At 38.5% G+C, this 16,390-nt stretch overlaps 1 protein-coding gene across 1 annotated transcript in view; it reads right to left on the minus strand.

The window, feature by feature from the left end:
- GPR158 (G protein-coupled receptor 158) overlaps positions 1-16,390 on the minus strand; it is a 202,358-nt gene that overhangs the window by 101,325 nt on the left and 84,643 nt on the right. The window contains exons 3-4 of the mRNA XM_059819042.1: positions 10,156-10,255; positions 3,309-3,526 (exon numbers count right to left, since the gene is read on the minus strand). Of these exons, the coding sequence (XP_059675025.1) occupies positions 3,309-3,526; positions 10,156-10,255 (318 nt within the window). The remainder of the gene's footprint in view (positions 1-3,308; positions 3,527-10,155; positions 10,256-16,390) is intronic.

Genomic DNA, 16,390 nt, shown 5'->3' on the forward strand with positions numbered 1-16,390 from the left:
ACATTTCCTCCACTTACTCTCCCCTGCTGAAATGCTTTGTCTTTTCCCATTATAGCAGTAGCATCTGCTTTATCTGTTACATTTCTCATCTTTTTCTGTCTTTCCCTACAAGGCTTTTCACTAGTGGTTTAGCTTCTGCTACTCCTTCTGTGCCTTCTTCCAAATTTGTTTTTATTCTTATCATTTTGCAGTTCTCCCTTCTCTCAGCAAAGGGCCACATTTTCTTCCCGTGATTTTCTCCAGTTACGACTCTTGCAGCTCAGTAACATTGCTGCGGTGCTAATCTTGGGGCTGCTGAGTCACTTTCACCTGTGTTTGACAAAGCCTCAAATTAATTCCTCAGCATCGATCTGAGCTTTCTCACAGTACCTTTCTGCAGTTCCATTTCGTACTGTTTGCCAACGCTGACTACTGCTTGAAGTCACCAATTTGCAGTTTCATTTACAGGTTGGCAATACCAAGGTTTTGGTCAGTGGTACGAGTGATAGTTTGGAGTAACTGTGTCTTGGACAAATGAGTTGAATTTTGGTTTGCCACCTATCACACGTGCAAGTCTATATGAGTAACTATAATGCTTTCAAGAAGAGGCATAAAATCTAACTTAATGACTCTTTGCCAAGAGAACAAAAGCATGGCTTTCTGATTCAGACTCTAGTGTTCTACCTCAACTGATCAACAACTGTACTGAAAAGCCACATATCTACTCTTCATTCTTTTCAGCACTGGGGCCTTAATTTAGCATTTTTTATTCTTAACCCCCATCTTTTGCTCTTTTAAAGACTTTGAAGAATGTTTCTTGATATGTTAGCAGTACACAGTTCTTTCTGTTAAAATGCTGTATTAAAAATTACTTTTTGCAACTCTTTGAATATTGTAGTGCTGTACGTGGGAGAGAATCCAAAAAATGCTCTTCTCTGACACCCACCCCACACAATGGAAATGAGCAGTTTAACACAGTAACTTTAATCACAGACAGATAAACTAATCTAATTGAGGTTTCTTTCACTAATAGTTCAAAATTCTCAAAATGCAGATATTTTTAATAAATTTCAATATCTGTTCTTTCATTTTCATGACTTTCTCCCTTTGGCGGAGAGTACACAGTTACTACTTTTCTTCCTTCACGCCAGATTTCTGTCATTATCCAATGTAACCAGCAGTTCACTTACGCAAATACTCATTGTTCTCAGTATGTTTGCCCTTCATACAGCTTCTCATTTCACAGTAATCACACAAGATCTTTTTCTTTTTAAAATCATGCTGTACCAACAAGATAAAGAACATAAAAGTAATGCAAGAAAAAACTCAGCTGAATGACATGAAAAGCAATGGAACATCTATTTATCAGTTTCTATTCCCTGAAAACATTGATCATACAGGAAAGGATTGTTAATCACCGTATTTTACTTTTTTGTCTCATTTTTCCTCCCCTTTTCCTCATGAGATATACATTTAGAGCAAATTCAACTCTATTCTAAGGTAGCAAAATTAAAATTTAATCCATCTCTGTCCAACTGAATGAAATGCAATGACTCAAAGGCATCACTTTTCTTTCTGGAAAAAATAAAGTTTTATGTCTGGTTCTCCCTTGTTCAGATATCATGATGTCTAATGGGAAGAGGTAATCTGGAAAAAAGTAAGCTCAAACTTTTTCATAAAGACTGAAAATTCCTTTAGAAACAAAGAAAGGTGTGTATACACCTCTTCAGTATTGCTTTGGTATTAAATATTCAGATCCCATCTGGTTCTTTACTCATAGCCTACTTTGGAAAAATGACTAATCATCACAAAAGTAAAATTGTACCTTTTGTTACTAGCAGTTTTTGTGAAATACAAGATCTCTGTAGTATGTTTAATAAAGATGTATCTTTTTTTTACTGTAGTGGATACGTGTATCAGAACATATGTAAGTGTACCAGTGCAGTAGTGTATGCAATTTTACTCATCTCTGGTCACAAACTATTTAAGAGAAAATACAGAAATTTCTTATAAAACAATCAATATTTCAGTGTGAAAAAAAAAAATCAAGCCAAACTTGCAGTAACTGCATATGAAGTAATCTACTCCATTCACTTTGTAGGTCTAGAAAGTAAAGTTTTTACTCACAAGGAATGCTTCTTTCATGATGCTGTCTATGACACTAAAAGAGAGTAACATTACCATGCGGACTAAAACCTCACGAAACTGAAATGAAGTTCTTCTGCTAAGTTAATGTTAAGCAACTAAACAGATGTCTACAACAGAGTTTTCATAATGAAAAACTTTACAAATAGAATTAAGTCTGTAATTTGAATCATTTTATGCAATATCATTAAATACAAAAACTCTGTCAAACAGAAGAGGAAAAAAAAAAGAATGTTACTGCTTGTTCTGTGGTTTCCTAGCAGGATATTAAAGTCTTTCAAAATGAGCCACGCATTTGTAACACAGCCACTGTAGGATTAGGAAGACTGTGGGATCAAGTGTTCCAAAAACCAAAATGGAAATGCTTATCTAGTTATGGAAAGTGGATGAAGCTATTAATTTCAACAATGTAGCTTACTGTGCGCACACCTACGTCTCCCAAATGTATATAGTGAATACATGCCAGCTTCAATTCATGGTTTTTTTAGTAAATTGGAAGTTTTGGAGAATATTCTGCATTTACTGAGGCAACAGTGAGATTCCATGACATCTTACACATTAAAAGATTATGAGTGAGGTAAAAGCAGAAAGTCCATTAGGTTAGTACTTAAAACATAACCGTAGCCTGCATCAGCAATTTACAGACAGTCTTTAATATATTCATACTTTACAGAAAAAAAAAAATCTTTAACCACAGAATCAAGTTCAAACTCTCTAGGAACTAGAATTCTTTGGAAAGATTTCTCTTTGATATAATTATTTTCCAGCTAGTCTCTCAAATATATTGAAACCAAACATCATTCCCAGTAGTGGTAAAAAAGAGACTTTCAAGATCCCAAGACTATAAATACCCACATGCCTCCTTAGATACCTGTGTAATGGGCCTGATTTTCCAAAATTACTTTGAATATAAGTTTAGTTGATTTTTGCTGACCATCTATAAATGTAAGCAGATTTCAGTGGAAGACACAAATTGCTCAGCGTTTTTTTCAAAAACTACATAAACAATTTAGGTACCTCCACGCCTAAAGCAAAGCATTCCTGTTTGGAAATCCCATCCTCTCCTTGAGTTAGGCTCCTAACCTGAGAAATTGACTGTCAAAATGAGAAGCTACACACCTAACATAAATGAGTCTGTATCACACAATGAGCAAGTAATGTCAAAGTAAAACATGTCTGCTTACCTTTGCCTTGCGAAAATGGTAGACTACCAGCATGCTTATGAAGTCCAGCAGCATACAGAGCGTTTGGAATGAGATGATAGCCAGCCGTAAATACTTGTCCTCCTGTGCATAGCAGGGAGTATCATCTGTACAGTAAGAACATCCTTCCCTGCAGGGTAGGCAGGTGTAGACTTCCTCCGACAACTCACCGCCAGAAAAGCGATTTTCTGCATCCTTTCCTGAAAGTATCAGAAGGGTAAGGGGAGACACCTTTAGTTGTACAGGATAAGCAGTTCATCCAAAGAGGAGCAAACCAGTCCTCTGCTGACTCCCTCTGCCTCCCTGTTGGCCTCTTTCATTAAGTTACAAAACGGCTTGCCAGGGCTGCTTTTCTCATTTCACCCTCTTTTGTCACGTTCAGAAAATGCAAACCAATTTAGACATGAGAGAAAGTAAGCTTATTAAATGCCAAATGTTTTCCCATTGTATTTAAAGTGGGCTAAATCTGCACAGGAAATTCTTTGAAGGAGACTTATAGATGGGGAAAAAATTACATCAAAGATTTGGGAATAAGGAAAGGATTTTACATGGACACATGAAGAGCAAACCCATTAACTACTTAATGCTCACAGTACAAGCTCTGATCCTATTTCAGATTGTTCCTCAATTTCATAAAGATGCTATCTAGTGAATTAATTAGCTTCAAACTACATAAAATCCTTCGTAATTAACATGTCTTCAGCATGCTCATGCATGATTGCACTACTGTCCCCAAAGCAAAACCAGTACACTTACACTAAGTATAATTTTTAATTGTTCACACAAGTACACCAGGAAATCTGGAAAACCTATTAGCAAGTTAATATTTTGTCTACAAAAATCAATGATTCTTGAGCTGACATCTCATCCATCAAAGTGAACCCATCAACAGAGCACACGGGAGCATTCATACTTTTTCTGATCCATGAACACTTGCCCATAACCCCCTGTAAGACTGCCTACCCTACAGGCAATTAATGGAATAAAAAGGTGAAAGAGAAAGGAAGTGAAAAAGAATATTATTAAATAAGAAGGAAAACCGAATTTGCTGAAAATGTTTAATAAAAGCAAGACAGGCTTAGGAGCTTCCAGAAACAAGAGAATATGGCTGAAGCCAAATCAATAGCGTGTTAAAATGTGTGATAACTTCTCTCACTTTTCACAAGACTAGAGAATTGCTCTAATATCTTCCATCAAAATTCTCCTCCTCTGTCAGTGAAAGTAAATCATGCATTGTTTAGTCTTAATTCAAGAGTCAGCCTATTCCACTGATGTTGCACACACATACTGGCTTATGAAACTCTCTTCAGACTTTCAGCTTGAAACATTTGAAGGAGAAGGTTATCTACAAGGGCAATTATTTCTTGCTTTCTCAAATCTATGTATGAATGCACATGAGCACACATCTGCTGACAGGCAAGGCCTAGGAAAGGGACAAAGAGGCTGTACACTCAAGTCTGTTTGTTTGGCATGCCATTTCAGCAGCCCCATGCTCCTCATCCTCAGCGTAGGACGCTTTGCTCCTGCATCCCACAGTGAGCAGAAAACAGGCCAGTATTTCTCATGAAGATTGTGGATTTCTCTTTGGAGCTTTATTCTAAACAAAGGTGTTGGAAACCTGAATATAGCAGAGTAGTGCTGACTCATGCTGCTAGCCAGATTTTCTTAGATACAAGCAGACAGTGAAAAGAGTTCTTGTGTCTTTTTGACCCAGACTGTGGGAGGCAGGAATGGAAATGTTGGAAAATAATCGTGCTTGGGCATCCCAAGAAGGTGGAAAACCTCTAAGGAACACTAATCCTGAAGGTATCCTAGGACTGGAACTTCTTTTCAGAGCAAACACTGATGGACCTCAGCTCATTATCATTCCAAGAGCTCTGCCAGAAACCACATTCTCCATATCTAACATTATATCTCTGGTTTTTAAATGACAGTTAGAGCAATGGACCCAAACTGTCCTCTGTCAGAGACAGAAGTCACAGCCTCCCACCTCCCGTCTCCACATCCAAATCTAGAGTGCACTACCTACTGACCGAGTTTTCCACTTCATTTCCTCAACATTTGCACTCATGTCAACCTGCTTTTCCACCACTCACCTGTTCCTTTATAATTTCTGTAAAGAGTTGCCCTTCAATTAGCTCATCTCCAAAAAGATTATTTAATCTCTATAAAAACTCACATTTCTGAGACACAAGTAATTTGTTAATATGTTTTTATTTTGGTAACTAAATAAACTCTTTTCAGTGTAAAAAATTAACCACTGAAAACATATCATTTAAAACCTAAAGTTATGAGATTACTTAAGTCACAAATACTATATGAATATGGCCTGACAGTTTTGCATGGTCCTAAACTTGATATTCTTACTTTATTTCTAAAATGTTCAACCTTGAAAGTTGTTGCAAATATATTATAATCCATTTTATCAAACATTTTTTTAGCTGCGTTATGCATGGAAGTTTCTTCATGTGTATGCTCGTCACATACTACAGAGATAACAGCCAATAAACAGTTGCATGTTGCAGTAAATATCCCAAGGATATGACTTCATAAGGCAATAGCAAGCCATTGCTTAGATGTGTTTGGCGTTATGCTGTCTGCTGTATACAAAGGAAGATCATCGATATGCATCTCCTGCACTGCCAGCTATGACTGATTATCTGGTGAATATCTTTGACTTTGAAATGATTCTTCATTATAGCTAATATAAGAAAGATCCAAAAAATTGGATCTACTTGAGATTTTACACAATGTGATAAGGAATTATTTACAATCCCCATCCTCTTCTTTTTTTTTTTCCTCCTTGCCAAAAAGAAAGAACATTTTTCAGACCCTCTAAAAGAAATTCTTGGGAAAGAACTGATCATTGTACTTACCACTGACTGGGAGCTTGTTTGTCCATCCACACCCTTGCCCTGATGATACGTCTCAGGGCACTGCTGCCCACTGCACAGTTGAACATTTCTGCCCTTTATGTGTGGCCCTGTCCCCTCACCAAAGTCAGTGTAACACCAATTCAAACCATAGACAGTCCAACCCAAGCATGAAGTTACTGCCTCTTACAGCACTGCTAGAAATTTCACTGTGCCATGCCTTCTCCTATCTCAGCAGCTCTTCAGGATTACACGTGCCTCCTCCAGTGAAGAAAATCAGTTTTTCCTCCCCGAAAGATGGCAAAAGATTTTAGACAGTAATAAGGTAGATGGACAACAGCCAATTCTGCTCCATGTAAGGGAGCAGTGGTTTAGCACTGACACAAATGAGATGGAAGCAAATACTGAAAGACTGACTGTGCTGCAGGAGTTCAAACTGAGGATGAGGAAGGTGTAAAAAATTACCGTCCTCAAGGAAAAAAAGAAAAGAAAAAAAAAATAAAATGCAGTAACAAAAAAAAGGATAAAATGGAAGGAGAAAAGAACAAAGAATTGGTGGAAAGTAGGAATAGGGACACAAACTAATATTAAGTATAATAAGGAAAATGATTGAGTACTGGAAAAATAAAACACAAAGCTTAAATGCTTCAGCTATACTCTACTATACCCTCTACTATATCTTTTTCCTAGTTTTTCCCTCTTCTATCCCAATCTTATTTTTCTGTCTGATAGGCCCATCTGTTTTTGAAATGGTCTCCTGAGGGTAACTCTTCATCAGCTTTGGTTCTTCTAAGCACACTCTGCTACGCAAGGTAGCAGCTGCAACATTGCCAGCTGAGATCTCCCTGCAAAGTAAGAATGGCACCACAGACTGCTAAGTACCAGGGCAGGGATTGCTACCATCCCAAACAAAATCACCCCAGACCCCAGTCAAAACTCAGCAGACGAACACAGAGAGCACAGTGCATGCTGAGCGCTTGGCAGAACAAAAGACTGATTCTGCTCCTGTTCTATTATAGCAATCTTTTAAGCCTTCCCACCAGCGAAGTGTGTAGAATGTCCAACATCCCTGAGAAGCCATTTTATACATCTATCAGACTCAAACCAAAACGTTCATCTGGACCTAAAGCAGAACTTTGCCCCTGCTTAAAACTCTGACACGTCAAGTACAACGTGCAACTGTAGTTAACGATATTTTGCTGTGGTGCAGAATCCCAGTATCATTGAGAAATGCTCCCATTTCAAGACACAACACACTCGATCCAATTTTGCAATCCACAGAAGTACAAAACTGGTCACTTTTTCTATCTATCTATCTATCTATCTGCTTACTTACATCTCATCTTTCCTGACTCTTTATTTTCTTCCACTAGGAATACTTTCTGAATGATTAACATTTCTACTCAGTTTCATCTCTTTTATGATCAAACTTCACCAACCTATCTCCACAAAGAGATCTTCAGGTCAGATAGTTTCTGTCAAAACTGCTTGCAGGATTCCTGTCTAGAATTCCTGTATTGGCATCATTTTGAATCTCCAAATTCATACTACAGCCGTTTCAACCATGTCATATTTTCCTTTTTTCTTTTTACAGAATCCAGCTGGGTGATAGGGCACTTAAATCACTGTTTTTTCTCCCACTACTTCACAGTCATTTCCAGTCTCACGCTAGCTGCCTCATTGTTCACTTTTTGAAATCACCTGTAGGGCTTCACAGATTGAGTTGCATCTGGATGAATTAAAGCAGTTCGTTGTTACTGACTGTTTCAAAACCCATGTTTATGTTAGCTCACAGTAACCCATGCTCAAATCAAAGTGGCCCCAGATCATGTAATTACACCCCCTAAAATATCAGCATATGCAAACATTTTCATGAGACAAATTTCACTCTATGTTAGCTATTTAGAAGCTAAATATCCAATCTAAGGTAGCTTTATAGGCTCCTCCTTCTATAGTAAATAAAGAAAAAAAGGTTACTTGCCTGAAGAGTTACTTTTCCCATCTAAAGATAAATTCTGCCTTTCTAAAGCAGCAGAATTACCCTCAAGGGGAGCCACGCTCCCGCTGCTGACTACAGTTGAAACCTAGGTGACTAATACATACCAAGCATATATATTTTAGACAGCTGATATGAGATAAAATGAATCTCATCCCTAATGATCTATGCTGTTACGATCTCTAGCCACATAATTTTTATGTGTTCTGTGGCATTTAGTGTGACAAAAATCTAAGAATGGGGTTTTTTTATATGCTCATTCAAGGACTTAAATCCCAACTCCACTGTAACTCACTGCACTGCAGGAGCAACCAAGCATCATCATTACTTTATCACAAAATTCACACAGAGCCCAGAGAAAAAGCACTATCACAAAGCTGCCTTCTGCAACACACCACAATATGAAAAGAGAAGGGAAACAAACACTCACCAGGTAAACTATTGAACAAACACCCTGTGCAAGTTATGCTACATATATATACAGGAGACATGACATATATGTATATATCATTATATATCATATTATATATATCTCTTAGCATATATGAGATATACTGAGTTAGGGGTAAGACATCTTGGCCAATCTATATCCAAACCAGACCAAATAATAAAAAACAGGCCAACCCATGACGCAGACCAAAGAATTTAACATCTGGAACTCAGGGCTGCAAACAAATAGGGAATTCTAAAGCTTTCCTAATATTAAAAGTTGCTTACCTTTCATCTATAACCCCTGTCACTTTTTATGTAAGAAAGCAGAGCTCATGAGTAACTAATATAGGAAGAAACTTGGAAGCTTTATTTGCAGCTCTTGAGTCCACATCAAATAATTTATTTAACTCAGTTATCAAGTACTCTATAGCATGGGGGCATGCTTTTACAAGTACCATGTCATATAATCCTGCAATGATTTACCACTACGGAACACCTGAATACTCACATCTGTGAGTATCACGGGTGTGCACGTTAAGTGTTGAATACTACTAGAGGTATTGCTATAGTGGAACAGGAACAGCTGTGTTCCCACAAGGCAAGAGATACTACACGCAGTCCTGGACCAAGCTTGGTGAAAGCTACTCATTGCCATTCCCTGGGCATCTCATACAAACTGCTCCCGCAGCAGAGAGCTGACGACATGAAGTTTTGACTAAAGGATGGTGCAAAGAAGCTGGGGATGGTACTCATTCGAAAGCAGGAGGCAGAGATGGATGCCCTGTTACACCTTCAAGAGACACCTTTACACCTGTGACTGCAGCATGAGCTCTACTAGTATAACTGCAACAATTCTGGCACAAAATCTGCGCAGAGATTACACTTTGGTCATATGATGAAAGCAACAGATAACAACTTTGGGCATGCAGTTTATATATTTTTCCTGCTGAGTATCAACCGAGTTCTGATTCCCTCACTCAGTCTAAGTACCATACAAGGTGTGTCCTGGGCGAGTGTAGGCTGTATGTCATCTGTATCACACAGCCAACCAGACTCTCAGGCCTGACCCATCTCTAATACCTCATCAGCAACTATTAGAGTTTGGATGCTCCTTTGGATTCTCCTTTGCAAATGAAGTAAAATGAAAACAATTAAAACCCGCAGAAAGCCAGAGGCTAAGGCATGCTAGTTTGCCCTGACCAAAGAGAAAATTACTATTCTCAATACTTGTGCTTGAGCACAGATGCCAGAAATCTCTATTTCCCCATAGCAAGACTTCTTTTAATGTTTTTAGATTTATTTACAAATCAAATATTCTTCAAGCGGGTATGTTTTACAGGATCCTCAAGAGTATCACGAATGACAAACCAAAGGGCTAGAACTCCTTAAGTGATTATATAATCTGAGAGTTGCAAACCACTGGGATTTTACTGTATAACCCTGACGAGGATAAAAAGGAGCCCTGCATTATTAATGCTAGCTCTGTTTTCTTTTTTATTTTTTTTTAAACTCAAGCAAAGGCACTTACTCTGAAAGCTGTTCACCAAGATGTTGGGATGGTAGAATCCAGCCTTGCAAATACATTTGTAGGCTCCGAGCACAAATCCAAGGCCTTTAATTGGCATGCACTGTGAGAAAGGAAAAAAAGAAAAGTCATGCAGATGATCATACAGTGATATACTCAGCTGTACATTCAAGCATAAAAACATTACAAGACACTGTGAGCAGACTTCTAAGAATAAAGAGGCACCCCTTCCAGTCTGACAGTATTTTCTCAGCGACTTTTCCCATAGTCATACATCACTCCCAATTTTCTTTCCTGTTGTTCATAACCAGCAAACAGCAAAGACAACTATAACCAAGCCTGTCCCACTGATAAACCAACCAAGTGCCAAATTTTATTCTTGTACTTTTGCCCTCGGTGGGACATCAGACGGCTGTGTTTTTTCCTGGAGAGTTTCCAGCACTCTTTCCCAGCAAAGCAGGTGGGGTTCAGACGGCTGGAGCTCACCCTACATGAGGGAGAACATGGACACCTGCAGCCAAGCCACCAACCTTCTGCAGGCAGCACATGCTGGTGCTGGTGCCCCCACCGCACTAGCAACCATACTGGAGTGGAGACTGATCCAGGCAAAACAAAGCCAACAACTGGTTAGAGAAAATGGCTGCAGACCTAAATCTGACGTACGTGAAAGAGAGCAAATCTACGCCAACGGGAGCCCCATACTTTTAAGCTCTCTTGTCGCTTTTTGAGGAAGTAATATGTGAAACAAGTTTTGTTTTAACTCACCTTCACTTTTGCTTAATTTTGAGATCAGGACAACCACAGCAAATTTATTACAGTGGCAGAACATCTACTGTCAGACCATTTCTGTACAACAAATAGACTGCCTAGTACAGAGGGAAGAAACAGTTCAGCAACATAAAGGTAGAAACACTGGTAAAATGATTTTCCCACACTATAGCTTATTTCACTTTATCAGATCAAAGTAGGCTACTATACTAGATGCCTTTCCCATCAGTATAGGTGTACCTACACCAACATGACCCCATGAACAGGAACTAGACACTAGTAGTTCCTCAGTGAGCAACTGAATTATTTAACTAAAACACCTTCTGTCCTCTCACTTCCTTACGTTTCACTTCTTTGTGACTGTCTGTGACTTTAGAATATGCATCTATCTCTAACTGCCTGCGACTGGGAGGAAGATGCAGAGGACAGGGTTTAGTAAAAAAGATTTCAGTTTCAAAAATCAAATGCAAACCAAGAAAGGACAGTCTGCACTGACACTTAAGAAAAACTCAATTTTTTTATCTCAAATTTCAGCTTTGTGACATCATTCTGCCTGACCTTAGGAAAGCCACTTTGCTTTTCCTTGCCTCAGTTCCCCAGATGGCATCATTTTTTCTCACACCCTTTGCCAACCTGCCATCCGTGCACGTGGTGCGGGCCTGCGGGTGCTATTGGAAAACAAATAAGCAGGAAACTGGCATGCAAGAACACTGAAAATTCAGTCAGCCTTTGTATAAGCATGAAAGCAAGAAAAACAGGAAGAGGTGGCACAAATCATTTTTCTTTACACTTCATCTTCACCCTACAGAAATGTGACTGTTGACAAGGTGAAGGACAGAAGAAATCGAAATGGCATGACTGTGTGTGCAAGTCCAATGACAGCAAAACCCCTTTAACCAAGCACAGAAAAGCAGTTAAAGTCGTAAAAATTATTTTTCAGGTGAAAATTCTGTTCTGCATTTCTGGCTTCTTGCTTTGTGACGGGAAGGTACATGCTGCTATAGAGATTGCATTTTCTTTTTGAAAGCAAGGAAGAAAAGAAGTAGCTTCTACTGAATTCTGAGAACACCACAGTACCCCTAATATAATATCCATAATCCAGTCCCACTGAACAAATTCTTCATGTAAAATGTATCACAGACTCATGACTCTGTTCTGCATTAAAATAAATGCTTTACTGATGATCCTTTCACACACATCCAATACTCACACCAAATAAAGCCTGTAATTTTTATTTTATTGTCGCTGATGACTCTAGAACTTGAAAATGAACAAAATATTTCAAACACTGTTATCTTTCCTTGGTCTACGATATTATCCTTGTTTCCAGTCTTTGGCAGCTGTAATGCACACCTTAAAAACCATCGGTCAAACTCTGTTGCAGTCCATATAATCCCATGCAAAGTTGTAATATGGATCAGAACCTCAGTCTGTTAAAAGGAGGGAAGGAGAGAAAGCAAGCCTAGATCCCTCTAGATGCAGTTTCAAACTCCGAAATTCCACAGTGCTCAACACTGCATGGAAACAGAACTATTTACAGCCTGACTTTTTTTTAAGAAATTGCAGCAGCAAGGCAGGGAAGAATGCTAAATATCATGTGGCCAAAAATGGGGAAAATACTTTTCCTGGAAAGACAAAATTCCCCTTTTTTCACAAATGTTTTAACAGTTAATATTATATTAACCAACAGTGGTAAATATTCTGGTGAAAAAGGTAATAAATAAACTGAGTAAGAGTTTGCTGGTGTACAGAAGGAGTTTAACAAACAAAGTCCAGATTTATTTAATCCAGGTTCTTTTATCAGCTACGAAGGCTTTTCCTGGCTGTCTGTGGGTAAATCCACACAACACACAGCAGGCACACGCAAGCAACTTTGTCCTTGCCCTGGCAAGTGGCACCCCCAGAGCCCGAGCCCTACAAAGCTCTACTAGCTCAGCCACGGCAGCCCACAGTATTGGTAGTGGGCTTCAGACCACCAGGACCACAGAGACTGAGCAGCCCACAACAGACTGTGGAGACACAGCCAGTAAAATATTAATCTGCTGCTAAGTTACTTAAGATTTGATCCATATAGAACTTAGCACCGAAAAAAGCAGATATGTGAAAAAAATATCCACCTCCACATAAGCAAAAAAAGGAAGCATAAAACTGACCTGGTTTCAGATTTCATTAGAAATGTGAAAGCAAAGCTGTGGGAATAAAACCACCATAATCCCGAGTATTTTTTTCTTCATTAGTGGCCATCAGCTTTTTAAAAATCATGCTTTATTTAATTCATAAGAGCAACTACCTTAGGTTAGACCAGAAGCTCCATTTAGGCTTGTATCACATCTCTTATGTGCCCAGCAGCAAGTGTGGAGGCAAACAGTGAAAGATGCAGGGTGGCTATCAATTGAGCCTTCCTCTGATATGCCCTTCAGGACATCATACTCCTAAATGGAATTTGCATTGCTTTAACTTCCAGCCATTAGTACTTATAGATGGCTTGGTTACAATTCGGAACAGCTTTATCATAATCTTTGCTAAAAAGAGAATAATAGGTGTCTGTACAATTCACACAGCACATTTATTCCAGCTGCCCGTTCCCCGGTTTGCAAGTTTATACTTTCATCTTTAAGATATTTGTATCACGTAACAACTCCCAAGTTTAACACAGTATATTTTAAATTACACAGTCAGCTCAAAAAATTATATATTCAATGAGTATTTATCTTGAAATTATTTATAAATAAACAGATCCTGAATAAACACAGACACAGCATCTAAACCAGTTAAAAAAGGTTGTATTGATTTCATTTTTATGCTGCTTGTTGCAAAGGACAAATTTGGAAAAATCTACTGTGATAAAGAATATATCTGTTGGAAAGAAAATAAATCCTTCAAATAACCAGTGCAATTGCTTTGGAAGTCTGAGCCAAATCTTCTGGCACAAGCGAGGCAAAGCCCTTCATCAGATCCGATTTGCCAGAAACCAAGTGACAAAGTATTCAGCAGATACACAAAGCAGGTGTACATCCACACCAGAAAATAGAATGAAGAACAAGGCAAAACGAAACTAGTAGATTAAAAGAGAAAGCGTGTGGCATCATGTCCTACACATAATTTAGAAACTTAGATAAACCACCAAATAAATCTGGCCCATGGCATTCTGGAGCAGAGGGGTTAAAACAATAATTTTAGAATTAAAAAAGAAAAAAGACTAAAAATGCAGTCAGCCTTTACATGGGTATTGCAAGTTTTTCAAAGAGTATCTTTCAAAATCTGTATTTCCACATGCATAGAGTGATGAGGACTTTTCTAAAGTTGACTCATTGTTCAAAGGATGGAATAAGAGCAAAGTCATGATAGAAAAAGCTTAGCAAAAATAATATAAATAAGCCCACATTTCTTTGCTCTGTTTTGGGGCAGCATGCAGGGAATTTCCAGAAAATACTACATACAGAAGAGTCATTTTGTGCCTAGCACATGGTGGCAGCTGGAGCACGCTGGTGTCCTGCGAGACCCCGAGAACTCCTTTCTGATCCTGCTTACCATGTTGTCAAGCATGCTCACTCATAAAAACAAATGAAAGAAGACAAAAGTCAGAGTAAAATTCTTCCTGCCTCTGTCATTGAAAAGGCTTTACCTGTTATATTTTCTCATTTCATTTCTCCTCCAAGAGCAGAGTTTCATGTTAAAGAGTGTTTGCAGCCTCAGAAGTAAACAGTGAGCACATCCATGCATCCAAGGTCCTGGTGCATCACCCAGGACCCCCTCCTTGCCTCTGGACAGCTCAGGAGGCAGCCAGCCTGCCAACAATGGTACTCATATGCTTTTACTCTTCAAACACAACATTTTGTTTCAAAAGGACAGGACAGGGCTAGCCACTCCATAATTTACACTGTAGGGTTACTTGGTAGGCCCCCGTAGCTTTTCTCGTCCTTTCTGAGTGCATCAGTGGAGTTAATTCTTGTTTAAATTCAAGTTTAAAAATGTGTTTTCTAACAATAACGTACATAAAATGACATCAAATTGTTTAAATTCTGAGTCAGACAAAGCACAGCAATAGTTGATCTGATTCAGCTTAGAGCAAATGTAGCCGTCAAGACAATATTTGTCTCAATAGTTTGAAGCTTTGCTAAAAACTCCCCACTGGTTTTTAATGTGATTTTTCATTATTCTGGTCTTGTTAAGCCATGGGATCAGAGTAAACACTGATGGTAAGGAGTCTCAGCTCATTCACACAGATAAATATAAACTACATGTGATTGTCAAAGTTAAAATGTCTGATTTTTTATTAATCTTAGTCAAAATACTCAGAAAATGAAACAAGTTATTCAAGTTATGTTTTTTGTGTTACGATACGTTTGTTACTACTGACAAACCACAAACAGAAAAGCTGATGTCAAATCATCCCCAGTTCGAGCAGGAAAACACTCCTTAAATGTAAGCGACTGCGGAGTCTTTAACTTCTAATTAACCCCTTTTGCAATGTGAATCAGTTCAGTTACCTGGCTGTATGTCTGAGGAACCCTAAAGGATTCCCTTCTGGTTCTCCACCACTCCCAAAATGCCAATGTTATCAGCACATTACTGGACAAACGTGACAAAAATTCAAGTGCTAGTGAAAAAATAAATAAATCAATAGGTGGAAATGGAGCGTTTTGCAAAGAAATGCAAGGGGGGTGATCAGAAACATACACAAATTGCAGTAGTTGCTAGAAGACAATGAGAGAGGAAAAAAGGTGAATTTAGCAGTGATTGAAAGCAAGCTAGTTGGGGTGGCAGGGCTAAGCAGCAAAAAACTCATCATCAGCTCTTGTCATGCATATGGAAAACCCAAGGTCAGCTTATGAGGTGCTTCCCACAGTCCGGAGCCTTTACCGAAGGATGAAAGCACAACAATTACGGCAATTTTCAGAGGATGGGTGGCTTGGACACTCAAGGTTCTCAGCAATAACAGTGTTTAAGACGGATTTTTTGTTACTGCTGAAAAAACCTCTGCAGGCTACAATCAGGCTACTTTAAAAAAAAAATTCTTTATATGGAAGACTGGAATTGTCATTGTTAACCTGAATATCATTTTAGAACACATCAAACTGCGCTTCTGATTAACGTGCTAAACAACAAAATTACAATCTCTCCTCTCCTAGAAAACTGTGCAGCGATTACAGGGGAACCTGTTAACAGACACCAAAGGGACTAATAATTTTATAGCCGTTAAATAATGCAGTGTGATTAATTTGAAGGCACTTTCTCAGGGCCAGATTTCCTTGCCTTTGTGGATAAATTAAGACATTTTTTGCTATTAGCACAGGTTAAACTGCATTTAGAGCAAAGTCTAATTCACTTCCTTAGTGTCTTATCTACATTAGAGAGAATTCTCTTCATACTGAATGTCTACCCCTTTTTTCCTATCACTAGGATAATTTTGTGCTTTACACATGGGCAAAACTGGAAATACCAAACATTATCTGCAGCAAACCTTCCA

Source organism: Gavia stellata, chromosome 6 (genome assembly GCF_030936135.1).
Source record: "Gavia stellata isolate bGavSte3 chromosome 6, bGavSte3.hap2, whole genome shotgun sequence".
NCBI classification, from domain to species: Eukaryota; Metazoa; Chordata; class Aves; order Gaviiformes; family Gaviidae; genus Gavia; species Gavia stellata.